At 46.2% G+C, this 27885-nt stretch overlaps 1 protein-coding gene across 1 annotated transcript in view; it reads left to right on the forward strand.

Moving 5' to 3' along the window:
- LOC135911956 (neprilysin-11-like) overlaps positions 1–27885 on the forward strand; it is a 149296-nt gene that overhangs the window by 53423 nt on the left and 67988 nt on the right. The window contains exons 9-10 of the mRNA XM_065444320.2: positions 11381–11488; positions 24616–24845. Coding sequence (XP_065300392.1) covers positions 11381–11488; positions 24616–24845 — 338 coding nt within the window. The remainder of the gene's footprint in view (positions 1–11380; positions 11489–24615; positions 24846–27885) is intronic.

Genomic DNA, 27885 nt, shown 5'->3' on the forward strand with positions numbered 1-27885 from the left:
ACTTTCAAGAAGCATTATATGAATAAGTGCGGCATCCACAAGCCTTATAGTATCTTTCCATATCAAGTTATCTTGGAAGAGGAACCGAATTGCCCAGAGTGCTAGAGGTTCGCGTGTTTTGTGACGCAACTCCTTTGACGTGTGGTGGAGCCCTATATGTAGTACCGAGTTGCTCAGCGAAGCGTAAGTTGATCTCAAAAGCAGGTGTGAAACCTACCAAGGCAACGAAGCAGCCACTACTGCATCTTCTAGGAGTCTTAATGAAGCAATTCTTCCGAATTACGTCTCAGCTGTTCTCATTGTATTTGAAAGCCACTGCACAATATGGTCGAATTCCATAATCACGCTGTCATGTATAAAAGAAAACGCAGTGAAGTGGAAAAAAATTCCGTCAAACTAAGTGAAAGAGATCAGGGAAAGATTCGAAAGTCCCCTGCGGAGTTTGCGTCCCGTACCGGCGAGCCCCACAGGCCTATTAATCCGTGAAAATTCAGTAGAGCCGCTACTGTCAAGGCATACGTGGTGGAATCGAACAGACTGGGAATGTGAGTGATATGTATATCCATCCCAGAGCCAGAAGCTATAAACACCAACGAAACATTAATGAAAAATATGCTCGCCGTTCAAGTTGCCATCTTCTCTGAAATGGCATCGATATCGGTTTTGGATGTAGAAAGCTACAGTACATCTGAAAGGTGCCACAGAGCCACATTATTTATATTCTGAGTCATAAACCACTGTCAATACAAAAACATGGCGCAAACTGGCCCTCTAGTAACTTAAGAGATATTTGTTCTGTAGAAATATTGGATCAGGCAAGTACGGCAGCTGGCCTCCAGCGAAGATATTATTAAGGTAAATGTTGCCTCATGAGTGGGAAAAGTGTGAACGGAAGATTTCGAGAAAGAACAAAGACGCTTTGACCCACCTGAGCCTCGCCTTGAATCGTTTTATGTAAGCGCTGTTTCTTTCATGGCCATTGAAGTAACGTTTGTGGTCATTGGAGTATCGACAGACCCTCAACATTTATTCTTCGCCAGAGTCACCGCCTTGCCGGACTTCGATCTTTATCTGCTAACATGTCTAACTACGGAGACGCTCAAGGTCCGATGCCTGCCGCTCCCGGATCAATGCCTACTGGCACGTGGCGCTACTAACGAGAGCCTTGTGTTTTCGCCGGGAAAGGAAGAGAAGATGTGGAAGAGCGGCCTGGCATTATCAACGTATGAGCAAGACCAACGACTGGGGCACTACCAACCGAGTCACCATTATTGTCTTCGCATCTACTGGCACTGCCCCGAGGTAGTTTCAAGATCATGAAGAATTATTAAGGATCTGGGCTCGTTTCGTCGTACAGCGCAAGAAATGCTCCGCTGAGTCAGACGAAAAAAACAAACGCGCAAAACGCACCCTGGCATAGAGAGCACAGATATCAGCTGAAGCTTGCACTGCCTACATTGAGGAGATATTGAAATAGCGCAAGTAAGCCGACGCAATAATGTCCGAGGAAAACAAAGTAGGGCACCTGCTTAAGGGGATAGCAGAGAATTTGTAGAATTTTCTCTCCGGCAAGGACAGGTTCGCTTCATTTTCTGACGTCATTAAGCACTGCCGCACGTTCGAGTTACTGAAGAAGCGCGAAATAACACAAAAATTTGGCCAATTGGCCAGTGTTACCACTGTGGCCCGTATCGACATCAGCTTTTCATTTGACCTGGCATCCATCATAAGACACATCGTCCTCGAAGAGTTATGCAGGCACAACGATACGGCAAGTAGTCTGCTTGGTGTCTCTTACGCGTCCTTTTCACAAGCCCCGCCACTTCTCCACCTTCAACTGGGTGGCATCCATCTATCAAGATCGCGGATGTATCCGAGTACTAGCATGCACCGGCATCGAGAACCAAATACCGTTCAAGTACACTATTTGAACATCGCTCTCATTACGCCCATTCCTCGGACGTCCTACAAGTGGCAGTGCTCCACGTTACGACCCAGTCACTCGTCCGAGGCATGCGGTATTGCCTGACTATTCTGAGGACTACAGCAGCGACCTTCTCCTCCTTACGTGCTATGTCCGCAGCATTCTTGGCCCCATATCACGTTTTAGTCCTCATCGCGAATAGCCTCGTTATGATCAACTTGCAGCCCCAGAGCCCAACACTCAATGGCTTTCAATGACGCAATCGCCTTCTACCAGCAACTTTTAGCAAGGAAACCTCCGGAACCCGCTTCCCCGCTTTCGACCACAGCGTGACTGCGCCACCTGTTCTTTTACTGCACCGGTTTGCTTCACCATAGCGTCGTTTAAGTTCACCTCTGCCGCGAACCAGGAGAGCGCGGCTAATGAAGGTGAGCTCGTTTGAGATATGCATCTGAAATATATGCCTCCGCCTGTGTTTATACTGAAGAACAAAGTGGAAACCCTTGTTGAAGATGTGTCTGCATTGGCGTTAGTTCACACTGGTTCTGTTGTTTCTGTGATGAGACTTGCTTTTAAAAGGGTAATAGGACGCAAAGTGGTATTTCAATGGAACCATGTGGAAAATTTTTTAGGCATAGCTGGGATTCCTTGCCGCCTTTTGTTCTTTGAACTGCGCAAGTCTTACTGTGTGTTCAAGTTTTATCAACTGAAATTACAATTTTTGGCCGATCTTCACATGATATATTAGGTGTACATTTCCTACAGATCTGCGTTACCACAGTTGATTGCCGAACGCGAGAGGTCTTTGCAAGTGGCGACATTTCTTACGAGGTCAGAGAGGATGCTTCGAGCGAGGACGGCGCATTTCATGCTTGTGAAGACACTCTCGTGGTTCCTTTGTTAGCTGTGTGTGTTCTGGTGGACTGTGTTAGTAACAGTCATCAGGCTTTCTACGCTTGCGCATTTAACGGGCCCGAGGAATACTTTCTACTACCTTATTTTTTGTCTGTGGCTCGGCGGCACTCTAAATTATGGATTGAAAGCCCTTGGAGCGAAAACGCAGTGGCGCCCAGTAGCACGAAGCTTGCTTTCTTGAAAGATCACAAGTCGACGCCAGCCACTATACTCGCAGGTGCTCCACATAAACGAGTTGGGACTTGTTCAGAAGATTCAAAGTTTCTTCATATAATCAGCAAGTCGATCAGCAGGAATGAGCGTCGTACATTAGTGAACGTCCTAACTAAGCATTTGGGTACCTGAGATTTAACTCAGGAGGATAAGGCACCATTGATTCCTGCGTCTCAAATTATGCACGCAATTAGGAGGGGATCGGCGCAACCTGTTCGACAAATACCGTATATAGTATCACCATCAGAGTGCAACATTATCTACGAGGATGTCCGCGAAATGCTACAAATACATTCGGAGCCGTACCTTCCTGCTGTTGATCTGCGATCGGGGTACTGGCCAATCCCAATGCACCCGGCGGACAAAAAGAAAACCAAATTTGTAACCCTGGACGACCTTTTTCAGTTGAACATCATATCTTTTGGGATCTGTAACGCACCCGCGACTTTCGAAAGATTTATGAACAGATTCTCACGGCTTCAAATGAACTATTTGCACGTGTTACCTAGACTAGATTGTCATTATTGGAAGCACTTTTTAAGAGCACAAGTGGCGCCTGGAAGTTGTTTTACACTGCATCAAACACGCCAGCCTCATATTCAACTCTAAGAAATGTCATTTTGGAGAGCGACAGATGTTGATACTTGGCCACCTTCTGGACAAGGATGCTATCAGGCCTGATCCACAAAGGACAACAGTTGTTCAAGCGCTCAAGCCTTCTGGGTTTGTTAAATTGCTTCGTAGTTTCCTAGGCGTCTGCTCTTCTTTCCGCCGATTTAACCCCCTTTTTTGTATGTCCCCTATCCACTGACTTGTCTTCCGCATAAGGACACTGCTCATGAGTGCATGCTTCTTTTTTGTCGACTGAAGTTTCTACTGACGACGTGCCGCATCCTTCGGCATTTCGACCCAACCGCACCGACGGAGGTCCACATCCATGCGAGAGGCGTGGGCCTCGTTCGATTCCTCGTTCAACGATGTGAAAGGAACGAGCACATGAGTGCTTGTGCGAGTGTCACGTTAACTAAGCCAGAACGCAATAACACTGTTTGGGTGCAACAATACCTAGCGGTCATTTTTGATGTGCAACGTTTCCGCTCGTATGTGTACGGGCGCCCATTCACAATCATCATGCATCATCATTCGTTCTGCTGCCTTGTCAACCTTCGTGATCCTTCTCGGTGTCTCACGCGCTGAGCTCTACGTCTTCAGCAGTGAAACTTCACAGTTTTATACCAGAGTGATCACCGTCAAGACGATGCAGACTGCTATTCGCGAATGCCACTAAACACGATACATTGCGACGGGGATAACTTTGACCACCTGATTACTTCTTTGGCACCAGAATTTCCTGATAAAGAGAATTTTGTAAATATGCAGCAAGAAGACCACTGCTTATAGCCGCTTTTCAGCGCTGTGCATGACTCCACAAAAAACCGAGGTTTTTGTGTTCGTGATGGCCTCTTCTGCAAAAGAAGTTTCGTAAGCACTGTTGTCCGCTTTCTTATTGTAGTTCTGGAGAAGCTACGCTCCACTTTTCAGCGGGCCACGCACGACGATCGTACCTCCGGACACCTAGGAACATTGTGTAGGTTTCATCTGTGCAATAACGGTTTTGCTGGCCCCGAATGCGTCACTCGAATGAAATGTATGTGGCCGATTGCGCTTAGTGTCAGGCCCACAAGCATTTAACCACCACGCTAGCCGCACTGCTAGGAGCACTTAAACTTCCTAGCTCTGCTTTCGTGTAATACGGAATTGATCTCATGGATCCCTTTCCGCGCACAACGAAAGCAAACTGTTGGAGCATCGTAACTGCCGACCATTTGATCTGGTACAGCCAGAATGCTGCTTTACCATCTGCCACCGCTAGCCAAGTTTCGCTTTTTCTGCTGCACTCGATCATTAGCCGTCATGGCCTACCTCTATTCGTCATCATGGGCGGCAATTTGCTCCAGATGTTGTAGAAGGGCTGCTTCGATTATTCTCTCCCAGCTATCGTCACTCGACCAAGTGTCGCTCGCAGACAATGGGGCTGCCCGTGTGTACCAACTGCACACTGATGAACATGTTGTCCGGGTAGGTCGCATCGGACCATAAAGATTCGGACGACATTTTACTCTTCATTAAATATGGCTTTACCATTGCAAAGCGCGAAACAGCTGGCTACAGTCAGTCTTTCCTCCTGTACGTTTGTCCACCGCGTCACACACTCGACACCGTACTTTCTCCACCGTGGAGGACGTCTTCATCGCCGAGACTCGGTGCCTCGCTGAAGAAGCTCGACGCTTGCCGCATGCGTACTCTCGCTTCGCAAGACCAGTCAAATGCACGGTACGACAGGCACAATCGGGATGCCACCTTTTCTCCAGGGGATCTTGTCTTGTTATGGTGTCCGGTGCGCAAACGTGGCCTATGTCAGAAACTTACCCGCCGTGGTTGCTTAGTGGCTATGGTGTTAGGCTGCTGAGCACGAGGTCGCGGTATCGAAGCCCGGCCACGGCGGCTGCCCTTCGATGGGGGCGAAATGCGAAAACACCCGTGTACTTAGATTTAGGTGCACGTTAAAGAATCCGAGGTGGTCAAAATTTCCGGAGTCCCCCACTACGGCGTGCCTCATAATCAGAAACTGGTTTTGGCACGTAAAACCCCACATATTATTATTATTATTATTATGTCAGAAACTTCTCGACAAATATACTGGCCCGTACCTTGTTGGCAATTACATGGCAGTAAACTATCGTCTGGCACGCCTTACCGCAACTGGGCAACGCTATGCCAAAACTGAGGTGACGCACATCGCTCTTCCGAAGCGCTTCACTTCGAGGACTTAACTGAATTTACCGGCAGGCTTCGTCTATGAGGGAGAAATATTGCGGCAAATGTTGCCTCATGAATGGAAGAAGTGTGGGCGGAGGACTCAAAAAAGAGAAGAAGGTCGTTCTGTCCCGTCTGAGGCTCTCTTTGAGTCTTTTTGAGTAAATTCTGGGTTTTTTTTTTCATGACGTAATAAAGTGAGCGCGACTCTGATAGGAACGTATACGAAAGCGACACCCCGCATCAAAGAACTCAAACCATTCTTTGGCGCCTTGAGTACCCGTTGGATCGGCGGGTGCCGGTTACACCTTGAAGCTCCTGAGGAGTTAAAACGCCCAATTTTGCCTCCCACACAATCGACACTTTTCGGCGTTACTGGATATGAGAGAGCACTACGGAGTACCACACGGAGGCAAGAACGAGAGAAGAGGATCTGAGTGGCTCGAATTTTGCTAATTATGACCAGATTAAGCGAACTGACAATGAAGCCGAGGGCACGGTGGCGCCGGCGGAATGACGGCCACTAATCCATTCGTTTTCATCGTAAAGCCGTCTCCACCGGCCGTCTCGACCGTCTCCACCGGTCTTTTCGTATCCCTGGATGGCATACGCATGCTACCGGCGGCATCGTCCAGGGAAGCAAGCGACACAAGCTTCGTACCGTTTCACGGGGCGAAGATAACGTGTTCAGCACATTGGAACTGTTTGCCCCCATCCGCGACTAGGCCCACGTGTGATGAACTACGTCACCAGCAGCCAGCGCCGCTTCACAGCGCACTATAAGTAGCCTGCCTCCTCGCATCGCGTCCACTGGGCACGGTGGCACCGGCGAAATGACGGTCACTAATCCGTTTGTTTTCATCTTGCAGGTAAGAAGACAACACGACTACTGTGTCTGTTCTAGTGATCCGTTCTTGCTGTTGCTGCCGTGCCCGCAGCTTTGTTGTGTGCTCTTGAACGTAGTGACTTGGTTATAAGAGCTGTCTTTGCTAGCGGGAGACATTGAGAGCAATCCAGGCCCTGATCTAGCGCAAATCGTAAAGCAGTCGAAGGAAGTTGCAGCTGATGTCAAGGAAATTAAAGAAGGACGGCTTGCCAGTATAGATAAAAAACTAGATGCTCTGTCATGCCTGGAGTCGACGATAACCTCATGCGTAAGCCAAATACAAGACATTTATGAGAGTGCAAGGAAAATGGAAAAACGAATGGATGACTTGGAAAACCAGAGTAGATGGTCAAACCTAATAGTATACGGCCTGACGGAAACAGATGGAGAAAACAGTGAAAAGCTAGAAGAAACTGTAAATAAGACCATTATCAGGACACGCTTAGCTTGCAGCCTATTTCCATAGAGCGAATTCATCGTCTCGGTAAACCAGCGCATAACAAAACAAGACCAGTAATCTTTAGGCTTCTGGATTCTAGACAGAAATCTACAATATTAGGAAAAGGGCGCAAGCTAAAAAACGCAGGGTTCTCTATCGGGGAAGAGTTCTGTAAAAGAACTCGAGAAATCAGGATACTGCTGTGGAATAGCGCCAAGGAAAACCGAGAAAACCATGACAGGGTTTCTTTGTCATTAGACAAGCTTTACATTATTGACCAAGTTTTCGCTTGGGACTAGGACAAGGGGGAGAGAGTTTTACTTAAAAAAAAGCGTAGGAGCAAAGCGTCCAATCACGCGAAGCCAAGCGCAGTCAAAGAACTGACGTTATTGAATGTAAACGCGAGAAGCATCTTAAATAAGACTGACGCACTTGAAAATCTACTCTTTGAACATAATCCTGACATAGTAGCGATAACTGAAACGTGGCTTCCCTCGGCTGTCTTAAATCACGAATTTGTCCCTCCCGATTACTCCGCCATTCGAAAAGACAGACAGGCAGACACGTGGTGGTGGCGTGGCACTGCTAATAAGGAAATCCCTCCCCTACGAACCGTTGCCAAATGTGAGGGATGCTGAGGCCGCGTTCTGCAGAATTACCTGCAACAACACTGCCATAATTGTAGGCTGCGTTTACCGAAGCCCTGACTCGGACGAAAGCTTCATAAAGAACATACCTGAGTTTCTGCAGTGCCACCCTCACAGCCTAACAATTATCATCATGGGGGATTTTAACCTTCCAGAAATTAACTGGAAGAAAATGCAATACTCATCACGTACTTCAGAAGCGCTAATTCATTTAATGCTCAACTTCAACCTACAGCAAGTAGTTGATAACCAACACGCTCACATGGTACTGCAAGTAGTATACTCGATCTAATACTACTCTCTGATCACTTTGTAAACAAAATACACACTAGTATTGTTGAAGGTATATCCGACCACGATATTCCAACATGTCGCCTACCTCTGTCGTTTAGCATACAAAAAAAGGTCTTTAGAGAGCACCGTTATCGACTTTGCGAAGTCGGACGACGCCAATGTTTTGACGTACATGGCACATGAATTCACGGATTTTGCGGAAATGGCTTGCAATCCTTCGGCAGACGCAAATTCCCTCTGGAATAAGTTTAAGACAGTAATACATGACTGCATTGAACAATTTATACCGTTAAAAACAAGAAAATCGCGCAAATACAACCCATGGGTAACGCGTGAGGTAATTCATGCCAAACGAAAAGTGAAAAGGTTACGTCGGTGTTTGAAGACCAAAAATCAATCACTTCAGACATCAGAATTGATTACCGCCAAGGCAGAACTTAAACTCAGACTAAGCCACTCCAGAAAAGAATATTTTAATACTACCCTGCCTAACTTCGTAAAAAGTAATCCACACAGATTTTGGAATCACTTCCGTGCACGCAAAGCAATCGTGCCAAAATGACCCCACGATGAAAAAGTTTCTCAAGCTAATGCATACAACAACTACTTTCAATCGGTATTTACTGCAGCTAACGGGTTTGTCCCCCGAATAATTCCTACAGGTTTCACTATCGACTCACTAAACATAACTGACTCGGGTATCTTTAACCTCCTACTCGGATTAGACGCGAAAAAATCTAGTGGCCCTGACGACGTCCCGAACGAATTCTTAAAGCAATACGCAGAATGGTGCAGCAGGTATCTTGGCATTATCTATCGCATATCACTTTCAACCGGACGTGTGCCAGATGACTGGAAAAAAGCAAAGATAATACCAATCCATAAATCAGGTGACACAAACTCTCCGTCCAACTACAGACCGATATCACTAACTAGTACATCGTGCAAGATACTAGAGCATATAATTTTAAAACACCTAACAACATATTTTGAAGAGAATGGCATACTAACAGGCAATCAGCATGGATTTCGGCACGGGATGTCGACAGTAACACAATTGACTGAAGGTATACATGACCTAGCACAGACTATTGACAACCGCGGTCAAACGAATATAATATTTCTAGATTTTAGCAAAGCATTCGACTGTGTGTGTCACAACAAGCTAATCGCAAAATTGGAGTCAATTATTGCAAATGGAAGCATTACAGCCTGGACTAGGGATTTTTTATCACAACGGTCACGGTTAGTTTTCCATGATGAAGCATCATCTGATGCAGTTCCTGTCACATCTAGCGTTCCCCAGGGCTCGGTCTTGGGGCCCTTACTATGTTTAATTTACATCAATGATATCGTCAATAACATAGCATGCAGCATAAAGCTTTTTGCAGATGATTGCATTATATACAAAGAAATAAGAAGTTATGAAGCTCACCTTACTTTGAACAGATGCCTTAACGAGATAAATGCCTGGTGTGAACAATGGAAAATGTCATTTAACATCAAGAAATGAGTGACAATGATAGTAACAACAAAGAAGATGAAGTCAGGATTCACCTACCTTCTCAATGGTACACCCCTAACTAATGTTCAGCGACACAAGTATCTAGGACTGACTCTAGATCTGACTTGAAGTGGAAAAAGCACATTGCCAACATCACTTCAGCAGCCACCCGTAAGGTTTTCTTTCTTAAAAGGTCCCTGAATTCTGCTCCCAGTCATATCAAACTGCTTAGCTATAAAACCTTTGTGCGGCCAGTACTAGAATACGCCAACACGGTTTGGTTTCCTCACACAAAGACAAACATAGCCGAAGTGGAAAAAGTTCAAAGGAAAGCAATACGGTTTATTCACAAGTACAAAACCACTGACTCACCCACAGAACTCCTGGCTTAATCCGGAATGGACACACTGGTAAACAGAGCACACCAAGCTCGGCTAAAATTGATACACAACCTGTTGCACAACTGCTTTAACATAAATTCTTCAAAATACATTACTTTCTCTACGTCCCGTATTTCACGCCATAAGCATAATAAAATGTTAGTTGAGTACCCTTGTAAAACGGACACATTTAGATACTCTTTTTTCCCTACTGCTGTTAGGAAGTGGAACCACCTCAACTCAGCAATAGCTGATATAGACTCGCCTTCAATTTTTAGTAACATGATAGAAAATAATAAGGAATAACTGCTAGAAATATTTTAGTCTTATGCAAATTTCCTTTTTTTCATTGTTTAGATCTATCTCTTATCTTATGTTATGTTATATTGTACTAAGTCATGCACTGTTAGGTTGTAAATGGTCGTGTTGCATTTATATTTCACGAGATTGTATTGAAAGACAATTTATTGTATTTATAACATCTGTTTTATATTTATGGCTGACTTCACTAATTATATGCATGAAACGATGTCTTTCTTTTTTGCATTTTGTATTTTTCCAGACTGTACTGTGTAGCTACATGTACCGTATCTAGTTTGTTGTACTTTGTACTGACATGTTCTATGAATAATGTTGTATCAACGCCTACACTGTAACAATATGCCCACCTGCTATGGTCTCGATAAGGAGACTGGCAGTATTGAAAATAAAAAAAAAATAAAAAGCATCGCTGAAATTAGCTGTGGTTCACGTTAGAATGTAGAAAATAATAAAGAAAAGGGAAACGAAAGTGGAGGTATCGATAACTTGTCTTAGCGCACGAGGCTTTATTAGCCACGTGCCTGCTCTGCTAAGATCGCCTGTGGCGTCACGCCATCGGGCAAAAAAGGATTTACCGCATCCGCCCACCTTTGGTCTAAGTGGCGCTGGCAACCCCCCCTAGGGCTAGACCTACTAAACATACATACCAATTTATTGGATGAATCGATAGCCGTCGCCGTAGCACAATTGGTAGTGCAACGCATCCGTAATGTGAAGGTTGTGCGTTGGGCTCCCTACGGCGGCAAGCTATCTTTTCGTGCACTTTCATTTACCCCATGGCTCTGCTATATCGAGAACGTCAATGTCTTCTTGCCAACGTTCGACACTCACCTTTAGCGTCTAGCAACTATACTTCATATTTTTCCAAATGCGAACCTGCAACTCAACTCCTCAGAATTTCGTGACCAATAAGACAAATATATGTAACGGTAAAGTAGACAGATGTGTAATTTGCTTCCTATTGAGCTGTTCATGCACAGTACCTGGTTATTTCTTGGTAGGGTGAAAGCATTTATTCAAATATGTTTCTTCCCATACAGCTCATCGATTCATCTTGCCACTGAACTCTCGCTCCGCCGAACCAGGCAGGAGACGTTTGATGACGCTATCAGAAATTTTCCAACGAAACAATGGATGCATGTTAAAAGGTTTGCAAATACCACTGCTCCTGAAAAAATCTAGGCCCTCTGGCTGATGGCCTCCGTTCATTGTTACTGTTGCATAATTTTGAAAATATAAGGAAGAAGAAGTAGTTCGAGCTCAACGCAAGCCCGATTGCAACATATAAATACGAATAGAACGATAAAAAATGCTTGTATGCGACAAAACGCTGGGCAGAATTCAGCAACTCAGCAAGTGTAGGAAGCAGAATTGCCATTTAAAATCCGGTACTTGTTAGACATGTTACCAAAATAAGTAATGTATATAAGAAAGCACGAATTTTTAAAATCCGTAACTCTACAATAAAGGCAGATTTCACGGTTCTGTGAAGTGCATATTTGTCAGCGCAGCTACAACGGAATATGTTACCTTTGAGTGAAATTGTTTCAATGCTTACTAGACTTTTGATAAAGTGATACTCGTCATTTAGTGACACATATCCAATAATGCATCACAGAACAATTTTGGCAGCTGCATATATATCAATGTCTGTATTTACAAGTTATGGTGTTGATACTGATTATTTAATGATGTTGTTGAATCGTTGAACTTCGATTGCCGTTTTAAAAATATCCAGTGTCCATAAACGTTTAAAATAATACTGACAAGCTATATGCAGAAATAAATTAAAAATTGGAAGACGCTTAAGCTTCGCCTTCAAGAGTGGAACGCGACAGCGTTCCCGTCGACCCGCCAAGGGGTGTAAGACAATGGGCTACGGCGCAGCTACTACGCGCCCCGCATCGGACGCGGTGAGCGTCGAGCAACACAGCGTTCGGCGCGACGAACGCCTGAGCCTTAGAAACAGCTCGTTTCTAAGGCAACACCGCGTTCACTAGAGGCGCTTCTGTACCGCTTGGAAGCATCGAACTCGTGTCTCAGTGGTAACGTCTCCGTCTCACACTCCGGAGACCCTGGTTCGATTCCCACCCAGCACATCTTGCAAGTTGTTTTTTTATTCATGAAGTGCCTGCTGGGATTTATCGCTCACAGCCAACGCCGCCGACGCCAACGACACCGGCTTTTCTGCGACACGAGCTCCTTAACGCTATCGCGTTAAAATTACGCTACCATCCACAATTACTCGAGAGACGAGCCGCCGCGCGAAAAGGAATAAAGCGTCTGGGCTATTGGAGTCACCGAGTGCCTGCCTGGTAGTCTGGCTCCAGCGTAAGTACGGTGTAAATAGCCGCTGTTTCGTGGACGTTTGCGATTCTATCCTAACCACGGAGCTCCGCAGTGGTTAGTACATCGAGCTTGTCACCATGTCTCCCGTTGAAGAGAGCGTGTCAGCAACGGCTCCGGCTCGTCATACGGCTCTAATCGTTAGGCTTGTCCACCATCAGAACCCTGGTTTGTAGTCTGGTCTGTAGGAACAGCTGTTGCCCAATGGATGAAGTAGAACGCGTCAATACTAACAACATGTGGGTCTCAATGATTACGCTCATCAAAGTATAGTATCTCAGCGGCAACTAACTCGTGTGGCTCCAAGTGCGTGAAGACGAGATAACCCACTGAGACATATTCAAAGAAAAGCTACGTGAACTGTTCGGCCACTCCTTTGGGCACTAGGTTGCCGCGACAGAGGTCCGGTCGACTCCTCTTCAGACTGGTACAGAGCCGCATGCTTCATAGATGAAAAAAATGGCTGTGGCTTAGCTAAGGTTAAGCCCAGGATGCGAAGCATACTAGCCTTTATTTTAACGCGACAGCGTTAATTAGCTCGTGTCACGGAAAAGCCGGTGTCGTCGGCTTCGGCTCAGGCGTGAGGCGCTTGCTCAGGCGCACATTGCGTGGTCGCGCTGAACGCTGCGTTGCTCGACGCTCACCGCGTCCGATGCGGGGCGCGTAGTCGCTGCGCCGTAGCAAAGCCACCTAGAAACAGTCTCTGTAGTACGCCGCAACCTTCGCTTCTCATTCCAACTAGCAGCTCTGCCTCCAGGAGGCATCTCACCTCGTGAGTGTCTAGCAAAGGCAAGCGCAGGTGCTTATATACCACCGCGACGCCGCGAGCGACGGCGCGAGTTGGAGCCCCGTTTCTTCTCTGTCGTGACGTCACGGTGTCACGTGGTATTGAAGGCGACACCGCCGCGCCTGAGGAGCTGTGCTGAGCTCTAGTAATATGCTTCGCATAAAAGGTCTTGACTCAATGGCGCAAAGCTGACGACACTACGGCTGAAGCTGATAAAGTGGCTAATATACTAAAAGGAATTGCAGACGACGCTTTTAATTTCCCCGTTTTCATCTACGCCTCAACTATCGGTGTCATCATACAAGGATGCCGCCACGCTGAACGAGCTAAGAGCCGCTGTATCGCACACGACATCACGCGGCTACCTAATATTGACCGCTGCTACGCCAACATGTGGGGGCCGACCGCGTCAGCCTACCACCTACGATGATGTAACCTGCGTTGTTCCGCGCGAGCTCGAGGACGCCGGTTCTCCAACCTTCTTCACAACACCGCCCGATCCACCAGCGACCACGATTGCGATGATTCAGGTCGCTGTCAGACAGAAATTAGAGAACATGGGTCTCAACTCGGTGTGTTCGCCGACTCCACGCAGCGTTCCTCAGTTTTTCCGCGGACCTCATTGTCTGCGCCAGTCTTTTTCCGCTACTTATCGCAAGTCCTTTGAATGGCGTACCCCTGATGACGAGCTTATCTGTTTCCACTGCTACCGCATCGACCGCGTTGCTCGTCATTGTCGCAACTGATGGCTACCACCGCCTCTGACACACACCGGCGCTTATACCCGCAACTTGGACCTACTTCTCTTTGTGCCACCCGACATGAAACCACTTTCGCTAATTGCCCCAGCTATGATCCTTTGACACCTCAACGCCATCAGTCGCGTTCACCGTAACCCCGTCGCTTCTCTTCCCCGCCTATCGGCGCCTGCAACCAGCCGGAAAAGTAGGCACTGCAGCTTCTGGACGTGAATCTGCGTTGTCGGCCCAACATTTACGTCCTGTGCTCGCGTTACCTATCAAACAAATCCTTCTTGACGTCGACTACTATCCTGTTACTGCACTGATTGATACAGGAGTCCATCTTTCTATTATTAGCGCTGCTTTCAACGACGACTCAGTAAGCTCCTTAGCATACTGTCGGCACGGGTTGTTCGCGTTGCGGATTGCAATACTTTTCAAATTGTCGGCATGTGCACGGCACGTGTCAGCATTGACGGCCGCCACACTCCTGTGCTCTTCACTGCGATTGCCCGTTGCCCCCACGACCTAATTATCGCACTCAATTTCCTCTCCACGCAATCGGCTCTTCCACTACCTTTCGCCTTCAGCTGCTATATTTCGCATGATCTTCTGACGCTCCTCCGTGCCGCTTACACCCCACCCGCTTTAGTCGCCTGCCACCAAAGTCAATATCTTGCATTAAAATGTCGTTTTACCCACCTGTTCGTGATGGCGAGTATCTCGTCACTCTTTTGCCCAACTTACCACTGCAGTATGGCGTCACCGTACCTCACAATGTTCTTACCAATACTACTATCCTGACTTACAGGCCTATTTTTAACTTTGGATTAGCAAAGAAAATTCTACCGCAAGGTATTTTGCTTTGCCTACGTTGATTTTTGCTTTGCCTACGTTGATTCTCTAAGTGACCATCAAGTAGCAGCTTTATGAACCGATGATTCTTCAGTGCCTAGCAGGCCCGTAACGCCAGCCCCGGCCGCAGATTTCAACATCAAGAAAATAGTTGTGGCGGACCTGTTCTCTGCGCAAGCTGAAGACCTTTGCAATGTTTGATAGTCCTACAGAGACATTTTTGACATCATCGGTTGCCGTTACGGTCTGACGCTCACGGTCAAGCATCGCATTCATAGTGGTGCTTATTCACCGACGACGATGATATCGAGCTTCTGCGTCGGAAAGCCGAGTAATTAGAGGTTAAGTCCACAATATGCTCAATGAAAACACCATTGAGCCTTCTTCGTGTAGCTGGGTGTTACCCGTGGTGTTCGTTAAGAAGTACGCCACGTGACTGTTCTGTGTAGACTACGATCATCTGAACAAACCTGCTAAGAAAGACCAGCTGCCACATATACACGGCACCCTTGAGTGCCTCCATGGTTCCAGTATTTCTCTTCTACTGATCTTCGTTCTAGATATTGGCGAATTGCTGGTGGCTATGTGGACAGAGAAAAGACCGTTTTCTGAGCACCCGATGACATATACCAATTTAAAGGGATTGCCTTTGTATTATGCAACGATGCGGCTACATTTAATCGCATGATGGACTCCTTGCTCCAAGGTTTTAAATAGTCCACATGGCTCTGCTACCTCGACAACGTCATCATCTTCTCACCAACGTTTGACACTCACCTTACACGGTTGTGAAGCCCCCTGCCTTCCTCTGTGGTCATCCTTTCTCTGTAGTCACTGAACAGCACGCTCTCTGCTGGCCCTCATGCCTTAAGGATTTTACAGGGCGGCATACTAGATGGGCGTTGAGGCTCCGATAGTTTGAGGCTCCATGGTTGACAAGTCTGGCCGTCTGCAGCAAGATGCTGCCACCTTGTCGCGTTACTTGATGTTTCTCCAAAGGCGAAACTGCAACTGAACTTGTTAAAATGTCGTTTTAGCCGCTGCCAAAAAACTGTTTCGGGCCATCTCGTCGACGCTACCGGAGTACAGCCTGATCCCGACAAACCTAGAACTGCCCGAAATGTTCCGATTCTGAAGACATTCGCAGATGTTCGAAGTTTTGTACATATGTGCTCATACTTGGGTATTTTTATTCAGTATTTTGCTGCAGTTGCTAGACCCCTCACAATACCTTGAATAAACACATACATTTCTAAAGTGGCACTTCAGAAGCCACCGCCTTCTCTCGTCTCGTCACCCTTGGCCCTTCACCAACCATCCTCGCCCACATCGACTCGGATGCCCTTAACGATTTGCGTATAGATTCCAGCGGTCGTGCCGTAGGTGCTGTCCCAGCCCAGCTTCGGCGTGTCCAGAACCGTATTATTGCTTATGCAACCCAGTTCCTATCCCTGTATGAGCGCAGCTAATGAAATGCCTTGCTGCGGTCTAGGAGGTTGCGAATTTCCTGCCTACCTCTAATGTCGTCCTTTCTCCGTAGTCACTGACCATCATGCTCTCTACTGACTCACATACCTAAAGTATTTCAGTGGCCAGCTTGGCAGATGGGTATTGAGGCTCCAATAGTTTGAGGCTCCATGGTTGACAAGCCTAGCCGTCTGCAGCAAGACGCTGACACCTTCTCACGTTACCCTGTTGAATCTGACTACTGAAGTACTGACACTGCTGCTTGCATTTTCTCAGTATCACAGCTCTTTATATCGCCGACGAGCAACCTCGTGATGCCTACATGAAAGCACTCATCGAGCGTTTTGAACATTCTCCAACCGATGCTACTGTACGCCTCTTCGCCCTCTGCGATGGTTCCTTCTACCGTCGTGATCTTCATATGGATGGAATTCCTACTTGTAATGCCTTAACAGCTCCACTCAACCATCCTAGAACAGCTACACGACGCACCAGCATCAGGACACCTCGGTGTGTATAAAACCCACGACTAAGTATGCGGCCGGTTTTGCTAGCCTGGCCTGGCTCGTTCCGTACGACGTTACGTCGCCGCTTGCGACGTATGCCAAGGACGCAAGAAGCCGTTCCATGTCCCCGTTGGTTACCTGCAGCCACTCGACATCCCGGCCGAGCCCTTGCGTTCAATCTATTTAGACCTTCCCGGCCCCTTTCCGCAATTTACATAAGGCAAGAAGTCGGTTGCCGTCCTTGCGGACTACGCTACCCGCTATGCCATAACACGTGCTCTTCTTACCAGTTGCGCAACTGATGCTGCAGACTTCCTCCTAGACAATATAATTTTGATGCATGGTGCTAGCGTCAAATACTCACGAAACGTGCCCGTATGTCTCCATCCAAAGTCAATGACGACATCTTGCGTGTCTGCTCTACTATTACCACCTCTTACTATTCACAAATGAACGGCCTCATTGAGCGTTCGAAAGAAGTTTTTCTATTAATAAAAGACAAGATACAGCACAAGGAAATAGTATACAGGAGGAGGTCCTGACGTCAAAGACCGTAATGGGACCTCCTGTACAGCGTATAAGTAAAAATATAAGGAGCTGCAGCAAATATAGTAAAATATCTAAAAAATTAGCAAAAGCAGTATTGGTTTAGGTTTGACAGTACTAACACAAATCCGCTGCACAAATGCTAGCAAAAAATAATAATTATTATTACATTCGACTAATTACAAAACTACAACGCTATTATGAAAGGAAATGGATAATGAGATGACCAAATGAACTTTTGTGTAGCGTGACCAAATGTACATTTGGAAGAGAGAAAAGGAAAAAGAAAGACTTAACTAAGTGGTTGCAGATGATAAAATGTGGTCTTTTAGTTCTCATTCAAATTGAAATGAACCATCCACTGAACCTTTACATGTGTGCTGTATATTTGTGTATAGGTATATACCACACTTGAAATCACTACTGCAAAAAAGAGAGCTAACTATTAGAGACCATGATAAGCTTTAAATTGAAAATCACTAATAGCCTTTCCACAACTTTGAGCCTTGCTGCAAGCAAGTTTTCAAAAAAGAACGACTGCTGCATGTCTTGCTTTCCAAAATATTAAATCTCGCCAAAGAAACATCAAAGTTGTAAAAAGAAAAGCTGCTGAAGGACCCACGTGTCGTAGACTCATTTAAGGGGACTCGTTGCGAGGAAAATAACCCAGCTTGTAGTGCAGAATATAAATCTACTTAAGTACTAGACCGCGACAAATGTTACATGACAGACTACAAGTAGAAGTCATAGGTTGTCAGGTAGTCTTCTACCGCGATTCCTAAAGGAAGCCTCGGACTACTCATTTTGTTTTTGCCTTACCTTGAAAACTTTTGCTATTCATCACTAGTGATAACTTTTGATACTTTGTTTAGCACACGCAGAACACTCAGCAGATATTATCAATCGGTTGTTCCCAAAGTTTGCTTAGTATTGAGTATTCAATAATACCGTATACTTAATTTTCTAGTGCCTACAACGAATGCCTATAGTATCTGAAACTTTTCATATTCAGCCATGCCTAATAAAAAGGCTTTTCTCCTGACTTCTATAATGACACAATTAAGTTGTGATTCACGTATATGCTTATACTCACGCCAAGTAAGTAATCTTCTGCTTAGTGTTTAAGTAATAAGAAAACGGAAAAGCGCGCGAACCACTTTCCCTACGAAGAAGAATGTTACGATGTTCTATAATTCAGATTGAGACTCTACATTCTGTAAATTGCAGTAATGTATGACTACGTCCTTGATCAATGATGTTGACTGCATTTTAAATCTACGAATCTCTCAACTGGCCAGAATAGAGCTGTCAGATGGGATGGAACATAATCTATTTACGTGTTCCCGTGCGTCACATAAACAGCACAACTTGTGCAATTAGGACACAAATATTCTGTTGTCCACAATACAAATCTATTAAGGCGGGCAACTTGATTTCCCTTCTCTTACACAAACGAAGTTAGACAAGCGGAGTTTATGTAATCTTGTTCAGCTTAACGGAACAAATCAGCTTACATTTTCAGAACATGAAAAAAGAAGAGCCCTGCTTATGACTTTAAAATTTATGGCACGATAATACTTTGTCCGGTTGTGTAGTTAACTCATGTCAAAATTAAGAGTACGACCCTGTCCTTAACAATATGGTTAATGTATAGGATATTCTTTAGATGCAGCAATTTTTTTATTGCCTATCGTAGCAAAGCTGAGTTTCCCGATGAGGCAGTCATGACTTCTAGAATGAAATTAATATGCTACAAGGAATAATTACCTTAACTGCACTTAATAAGTTTTAATGCTTTACATTACAGCGTATATCTCAATAAACGAATATTAGCATGTGAGTTCGCAAGGCATATTCACTTGGAACGAATTCATCACAGGTGCCGATATACGCTGCGTAGACATTGAGGTAAAAATGGACTGTTGTTCCACTTACTTTTCAAAGAAGATGCTATTTGATGCGTTTAAGCAAAAAGCGATTTGAACACCGAAGCATTTTCCTAGCCACTGAAAATCACCACTTATTATTAGGCACGTGGATTTTAGCCACGTGCCTGCTCTTTTGAGTTCACATGTTACGTGACGTCATCGATCAAAAAAACGCTCTTCTAAATCCGCCCACCAGGGGTATGAATGGCGCTGGCTCACACTGCAGGGCCAGATCAAGAGTAAACATGAATACCCAGGTTAGCGGGTGAACTGATAGCCGTCGCCGTAGAACAATGGGTAGAGCAACGCACGAGTTATGCCGAGGTTGTGGGTTCGTCCCCCAGCGGCGAGAAGTTGTTTTCGTCCACTTTAATTTTCCTTTTCTTAATTACTTTATGTATTTATATTTCAACCACAGCTAATTACCCCGATGCTTTCTTTGGATTCATTGTTGTTGACTACATATGATCGTGAGGTGTCCTCTTGTTTTGGCTGAATCTTGAAAATTCTATAAATATCACTCATAAGTGAAATTTAAGTTTTGAAAAGCATAATCTGGCGTTCAACAGCGTGTTTAGGTGTCTGTAAAGATACTGAACTAAATATTTACAAGAAAAGATTTTCTCATAGACTCGACACCGAAACAAATTTCGTGATAGCTCAATTGCAAGAATAGATTCGTGAAAAATCGTGAAAATGAAGAACAGTTCTTTAATATTAGGACCAAAAAAGGTTCATTGAATTTTAGGAAAATAAAAACCGAATCGCTGACACCAAACATGCTCACCAATTGTGCGTTCGCACCTCAAAGTTGCAATGCTTGCGACTGACGCTTTGCAGTTATTGAAATATTGAGAAAACACGCTTTTAAAGCGTAAGGTTTGTAATCGAAGCGATCCTTTTATTGGTCATGTTTCCGACACGGCATTTATAGTAACGCAAGGCAAAGCAACGCAAAAATTTGCAAACTGATCCAATCTCTTATTGATACTTGTAACAAAATCCAATGAGAATATTCGCTGAGCACTTGCCTTCTTGGTCCTAAAATATACTTACACTGGAATCGGATGAATTAATAGAGAAAAAATATTTTATAGCAGTAAAAAATGCTCGTTTCGCCTCCCTACCCGTGGAAAAGTGGGAAAGGTCTAGAGGAATAGGGAGACAAGGCGAAAAATAACGTAATTTATTACTTCCAAACAAAGCACCTAAAGTTCGCCCCAAGAGCCACTAAATAGCCTTAATGGAAGCAACATGGCCAATGAAGGCGCACAGACTACGGTGCTCCGTTGCTACACACATTTTTCCAATACTAACGCTGCCAGTTCCTTTTGCTGTGAGGCATATGTTACAAGCAGAACTCTTTTTCTTCATCTAGTTTACTAGTGAACAAACACTATGAATATTGTCGCATTTGCTTCATATCGCCGTCTTTTACATTTTCTACATTTTGGGTAAGAGAGCGAGACATGAGGCAGCATTTGGCCTGGCAATTAGATGAGGAGAGGCTGGGCTCAGCTCTGCATTCTCTCATTAAAATGTTTTTTATGGCCATAGGAGAAAAGTTATGGAACGTCTTGTCATTTTAAGTACGCTTTCCTTTGTTCCGAGGTCTTCGAAAAAGCTTCTGCAGAATTGTTTTCGGCACACCAAAAAGCCTCTGGTGCAATTTCATTTAATTCGATCCACTGGTACAAGTGACGTCTTTCGTATATCTTTGCATTTAATTTTCTGCGAAGGAAGAACTGAATGCCTCTCTCATGAACGTGCGGCAAATCTCATACAAACGTACAGAAATTGGAAAGAGTGATAACGAAGAATCGGTTGAATAATAATTATTTGGAGACAGCTTGGTGTGCTTTGCCACTGCCTTGTATATTAGACAGACTTCATGAGAGTGAATATTCGGAAGTAGGGAGCTGAAATTTCATATCGGTGTACTAGTGAACGGGAAAAATAAAATAAAAATTTTCGTTTGTAGAGAACCACAACAGGTGTAGGTATAGGTCAAGTAGGGCAGAATGAGGTGCCGCTATTCAAATCTATTTGTATTTAATTTCTGCCACTAACGTTCTAACATTTTCCAAACTTTCTTTCGAGCCTCCGCGAAATCGCACGTATGAAATGGGACGTCACGGCCACCGAGGAAACTCCCCATGTGATACGATGAGGCCCACACAGCGATTACAAGCATGATTATGCATGATTAAGCCGAACATAAGAAAAAAGTAAGAGTTTTGCACAAAAGGCAAAGTATCTGCTCTGATAGCAACTTCCTAGACAGCTATGCGACGTAAGTATAGTAATTTTTTTCGGGCGCGTATATTTGTAAAGGTGAACTTACTAAATAAATTACAAAACGTGGTGTCACGCGCACAGGCAAACAGGAACACATTTTACTCGATGACCACGGGCACTCGCTGTCAAAGCGCTGGCGAGAGAAAGCACGGGAGCAGCAGCCAGTTAAATGACCTTCAGGCTGTATCTCGCTTTATCGCGAACTAAGTGGTTAGAGCATAGCGCACACGAAACTATCCGCCCAAGGCGCCTCAATACTCTGTCCCCATCGCAGATAGCTTAGAACTTAGGGCTTGCGTAGCTTCGGTAGGCTGCGCCATGCACAGCCACCGCCGGAATAGAACGTCCCCTCCCTCCCCCCCTCCCCCGGTGCCTCGCTTGCGACGGAAGACAGCGCGCTTCCTCCCTTCCCTCCGCCCCGCCGCCGTGTGCTTCCCTTGGGCATGCGATTTCGTACCACCATGCTCGACTCACCTTTCCACGATTTCACTCGCACAAACTTGGGCTCAATGGGAACATCACGGCAACGACGACGGCGGAATTGCACTAAGAGAGTCCCATAATTGGTATTGTAATAAATTTACGATTTTGCACCTTTTTCGCCAAGAGCACTACATTAGGGGTCAGATATTTTGCCTGCGCCCACGTCATCTGTGTGACCCGCCACACCACAAATCAGTGAAAACTTACCCCCTCAAAGTGAAGTGTAAATAGTAAAGATTCATTATTATGCCGAAAAAAGCAGATTTTTTTTTTCAGTTGGATACTGCCACGTTACAAAAGGCATAAACGTTGGCTACTAACCTATCGCTGTGGTTGTGGCTACTCCGAGCGGTTGGGAGAAATGGATCTCTCACTGTACAGTAAACATGTTTGGGTGGCATAATAACGTTGCCGAGCGTATGCGACATCGCTCTGCCAAGTCCCTATCACTCAGTATCCTTTTTAGACGGTATTGTTATGCTACCGTTGCACACCGCCGCAATTTGGAACCAACTAGCGCAAGCGATGTTAGGTGATACCAACCGATTTCTCACGCCGACACGGCCCTTCACATTCGATTAGAGAGAGACAGAGAGAGAGTAAACTTTTGTTGAACCCTTAACAAATGTTTGTGCGCGCTGGCCCCAGATGGGGTGGAACCTTCTTCTCAGGTCCCATATGCGCCCAGCAGTTCCGGGCCCCTAGCCACCAGCGCGAGCTCGCGCGGTATGTCGGGGCTGTACAACAAGGTCTCCCCTCGCTCGGGGGGGGGGGGGGCTGAGGAGGGGTGGTAGGGATGGTGGAGGGTTCTTGAGCTTAGTGCACTATGCAAGGATGTGTGCTGGAGTGCCTTCTGTTCGTCTGCAAAACGGCCATGAAGTGTCAGGCTCTGTTGGGAACATCTTGTGCAAGAACACGGGATGCGCTAGCGATCCTGCTTGCGTGCGTCAAACGATCGTTTGCTGCCTTCGGCTGAGTTGCGGATGCGGACGGCGATGCCTACATCTGTCCCCTCTGTACATTTGGGTGATGTCTTTGTAATTTGTCACGGGGTGCGGCAGCTCTGGCTCGTCCTCGGCCCGGATTGACAGTTCTCGGACATAGTGGTCCGCGAGTGCATTGCCTTCCACACGAGCTCAACGGCCCGTCCTGGTAATTTGCGTTTGGTGAGGATCGCTAGTGCCGCGGGAGATATTGTTCCTCTTGCGGAAGCTTGCGTACGCGGTCTTGGAGTCTGCGACCACGGTCCTCACTCCCGGTTGTGCGAGTGCGAAGGCCACGGCGACTTCTTCTGCTTCGGCGTATTAAGACCAAGCCCCTCCCCCGGAGCATGCAGCCGGGGAGGAATGACGGGAGACGCTCTGCTCGGGCCGAGGCAGTGGCTGGACAGCTGGAAGAGAACCCCGAGGTTCTCTACACGGACGCCTCGCTTCCCAAGCACGGCACCAGAGCAACAGCGGTCGTCACAACCATCAATAAACTGGTCACATCCGGTTATCTACTTTTCCTGCGCTTGACTGCACATACCAATACCCTCCACACTGCTGCTCGTTCTTCGCCTCTTGTAAGCCAATTAGATCAGAAAAACCTCTCGAGGTAGCGAATGCTATTTGCCTTCAAAGCGAACAAATGCAACCATGGATAGACGAGGAGGGCGTTTGATTGTGCCGTTCAAACAAGGCTGCCAGTCACGGCCTGATGCTTGCGTCAGCGGCTTTGTAAATATGAAGTCAGAAGACTACGATAAAGTCAGAATGGAATAGTTTTAAGTTATACAGCCTATGATTTCTTCTTGTTCTTGTCGGCTCACCAACTGACAAACACTCAGTCCACAGTTTTCCCCTCAGTGCACAAAGCTCTCTAAGGTAACTTTTATAGCCTAACAAAGTGGTTGAACAGTGTCACCTGTCATTAATCTATTACGGCACTATAAGTGTGCAATTTGGGGATACGAAAGCTTAACCTGAAAATGGCGTGTTTCGCCCCGCGCCTCGTTCTGCCGCGCGTTATCCTAATTTGATGGTATAATTAGAAACTTAATATGTTGTTACCACTGTTCTGTTTAAATAATTCAGTGTTTCTTTCCTGCCTTCTTTTTCCCATCTGGGTTACATTGTCATTTTCACTGATAAGAGACTAGCAAGCTCTAATTACAGCGCATGCAAAAATTTTAACTGCTATACTTAGAAGCATTCTATAAATATGGAAGGCCATGTCATGCCGCAAACGTTTAGGGCCTCAGTGGTTTAACGCTAGCGGTTCGAAAGGGCATGTTAGAATTCCACTCCATCAAGCTCTACGTTTTATTCTTTTTGACAGAAAAGTGGGAATTTGCTCTTTGGGACCGCCTCGATTTGAAAGGAGAGAAGCAAGACTATCTCTACCTTGTTGACCTCCACGCCTTGGATGTCATTTGTTATCTCCAAAGTGATACCTCGAACCCAGGAAGAGCGATGAAACTATTCGCCTGGTTTGCCCTCTTATATCTGGTCTTCCCGTCTCGCTATGCCGATATATGGCGAATAGGGAAATTCACACCAATATCCACGGTAAGAAAGCTGCAGCGCCTGTTGTAACGATAATTTTCATAAAGGCGACTGAATTATGCGTGTTTTAAAGCGCTCATGAACCGGAATTTGCACAGTGTTCCCATGGATGGACATATTATGCCTTCTTTACGTAAAATTTTATTACCACCCTGTAAAATTACCTCTCATATGAATACAACAATAAATCCCAGGCACTCAGTCCCCAGCAGCTGCGACGCAACGGACCACGGCGCCAGTCAGACCTGCGACGCAGCAGAGGATGATAAGAATCCCTCGCTCCGGACAGGCCGCCATTGCAATCTGAACCTGCACCGTTTAACGCTAGAACATTATCTAGGGAGGCGAATCTAGCAGTGCTGTTGGGGGAATTAGAGGGCATTAAATGGGATATAATAGGACTCAGTGAAGTTAGGAGGCCAAAAGAAGCATGTACAGTGCTAAAAAGCGGGCACATCCTGTGTTACCGGGGCTTTGCGGAGAGATGAGAACTAGGAGTCGGATTTCTGATTAACAAGGATATAGCTGGTAACATACGGGAATTCTATAGCATTAACGAGAGGGTCGCAGGTATTGTTGTGAAACTTAATAAGAGGTACAAATTGATGGCTGTACAGGTCTACGCCTCTACATCCAGTCATGATGACCAGGAAGTCGAAAGCATCTATGACGACGTGGAATCGGCCATGGGTAAAGTCAAAACAAAATACACTATACTGATGGTCGACTTCAATGCCAGGGTAGGCAAGAAGCAGGCTGGAGACAAATCAGGGGGGAATATAGCATAGCCTCTAGGAAGAGCAGGGGAGAGTTATTAGTAGGGTTTGCAGAACAGAATAATATGCGGATAATGAATACCTTCTTCTGCAAGCGGGATAGGCAAAAGTGGACGTGGAGGAGGCCGAATGGCATTATAAAAGATGTGAACGTTTTTGGCAAGGTGCGCTGCAGTGACCATAGGATGGTAAGAACTCGAATTAGCCTAGACTTGAGGAGGGAACGGAAGAAACTGGTACATAAGGAGCCGATCAACGAGTTAGCGGTAAGAGGTAAAATAAAGGAATTCCGGATCAAGCTACAGAACAAGTACTCGGCTTTAACTCAAGGGCAGGACCTTAGTGTTGAAGATGTGAACGACAATCTTGTGGCCATCATTAAGGAGAGTGTAATAGAAGTCGGTGGAAACTCCGTTAGACAGGATGTCAGTAAGCTATCGCAGGAGACGAAAGATTTGATCAAGAAACGCCAAGTTATTGTTACGTGTGGAAATACACAGACGAAAAAGGGTATTTACACGCTATTTACACTGGAGCCAGGCAGCCAGGCTGACGCTCGCTCCTGCCAAGGGCACCGACCAACTTCGTCGTTCTCGCGGTCTTGAGCATGGCTCGGTTATATCGTAATACTACCCCCCGGCGGCAAAAGCACCGTCACGGTGCTGTTAAATATCCAAGGTGCCTGGAGAGTTGCAGGGCTTGAGTCGGGCAACGTGCACAATGTCACTGGTTGTCACAGCGTAGGAGGTAGTGGGCATGGCTAGAACAATTTTTAGGTGACATCGGTCACCTTTCGGAGCACGCGATATGCGCCGCGTAACAGGAAAGCAGTTTTTCACAAAGGCCGACTTTACGCGATGGTGACCAAACCAACACGAGGGCGCCGGGCACGAAATGAACATCACAGGGACGGAGGTCTTAGCGTTGTTTCTGCTTGTCTTGAAACACTTGTAGACGAGCGCGCACGCAAGTTGGCGAGGATGGTCAGCATGGCCGATTGCATCACGGGCATAATCGCTAGTTGAAGCTTTGGTGAACGGAAACACAGTGTCCAGTGTTAGCGTCGGTTCGCGGCAATACAAGAGGTAAAACGGGGAAAAACCAGCAGTTTCAAGACGGAAAGAGTTGCATGCAAAGGTAATGTAAGGTAGAGCCAGGTCCCAGTCACGGTAGTCGTCTGAAACGTATTTGGATAGCATGTCTGTAAGGGTGCGGTTCAAACGCTTAGTGAGGCCGTTCGTTTGGGGGTGGTAGGAGGTGGTAAATTTATGCTGTATTGAGCAGGCACGCATGATGTCGTCAATTACTTTGGTCAAAAAGGTACGGCCGCGGTCTGTAAGCAATGGACGCGCAGCACCATGTATCAAAATTATATCATGTGGGAGAAAGTCCGCAACATCAGTTGCGCAACTGGTTGGAGGAGCACGGGTTACGGCGTAGCGGGTTGCGTAGTCCGCCGCGACTGCAACCCACTTGTTTCCTGATGTAGATTCCGGAAATGGGCCGAGAAGGTCTAAGCCGACACGATGGAAGGGCTCGGCAGAGATGCCAAGCGGCTGCAGGTAACCAGCGGGGAGCTGGGAAGACCTCTTGCATCGTTGGCCGAGTTCACATGCGGCGACGTAACGTCGTACGGAACGGGCAAGGCCTGGCCAGAAAAAACGGCGACGTACACGGTCATAGGCTTGAGATACGGTTCTAGAACGGTGGAGCGGAGGTGTTTAGGCATTACAAGTAGGAAGTCAGAGCCGTCTGGATGAAGGTTAGGACGGTACAGAGTACCATCGCGGAGGACAAAGAGGCGTAGAGCATCAACGGCCGGAGAGTGTTCAAAACGGTCGATGAGTGCTCTGAAGTAGGCGTCACGGCGTTGCTCATCGGTGAAATGAAGCAGCTGGGATACAAAGAATACGCAAGAAGCACTTGCAATATTGGAGGAGTAAGATTTCTCAACAGGGTAGCGCGACAAACTGTCAGCGTCTTGGTGCAGGCGGCCAGACTTGTACACCACGGAATATGAAAATTCCTGTAGCCTCAAAGCCTATCGACCAAGCCGGCCTGTAGGATCCTTTAGCGATGAGACCCAGCAGAGAGCATGATGGTCAGTGACTACGGAAAAAGGGCGACTGTAAAGGTAAGGATGGAACTTCGCAACCACCCAGACAGCAGCAAGGCATTCTTGTTCCGTAATTGAATAGTTGCGCTTCGATGGTGCTAGGAGGCGGCTCGCATAAGCAATAACGCGATGCTTGCCACGCTGACGCTGT

Source organism: Dermacentor albipictus, chromosome 1 (assembly GCF_038994185.2).
Source record: "Dermacentor albipictus isolate Rhodes 1998 colony chromosome 1, USDA_Dalb.pri_finalv2, whole genome shotgun sequence".
NCBI classification, from domain to species: domain Eukaryota; kingdom Metazoa; phylum Arthropoda; class Arachnida; order Ixodida; family Ixodidae; genus Dermacentor; species Dermacentor albipictus.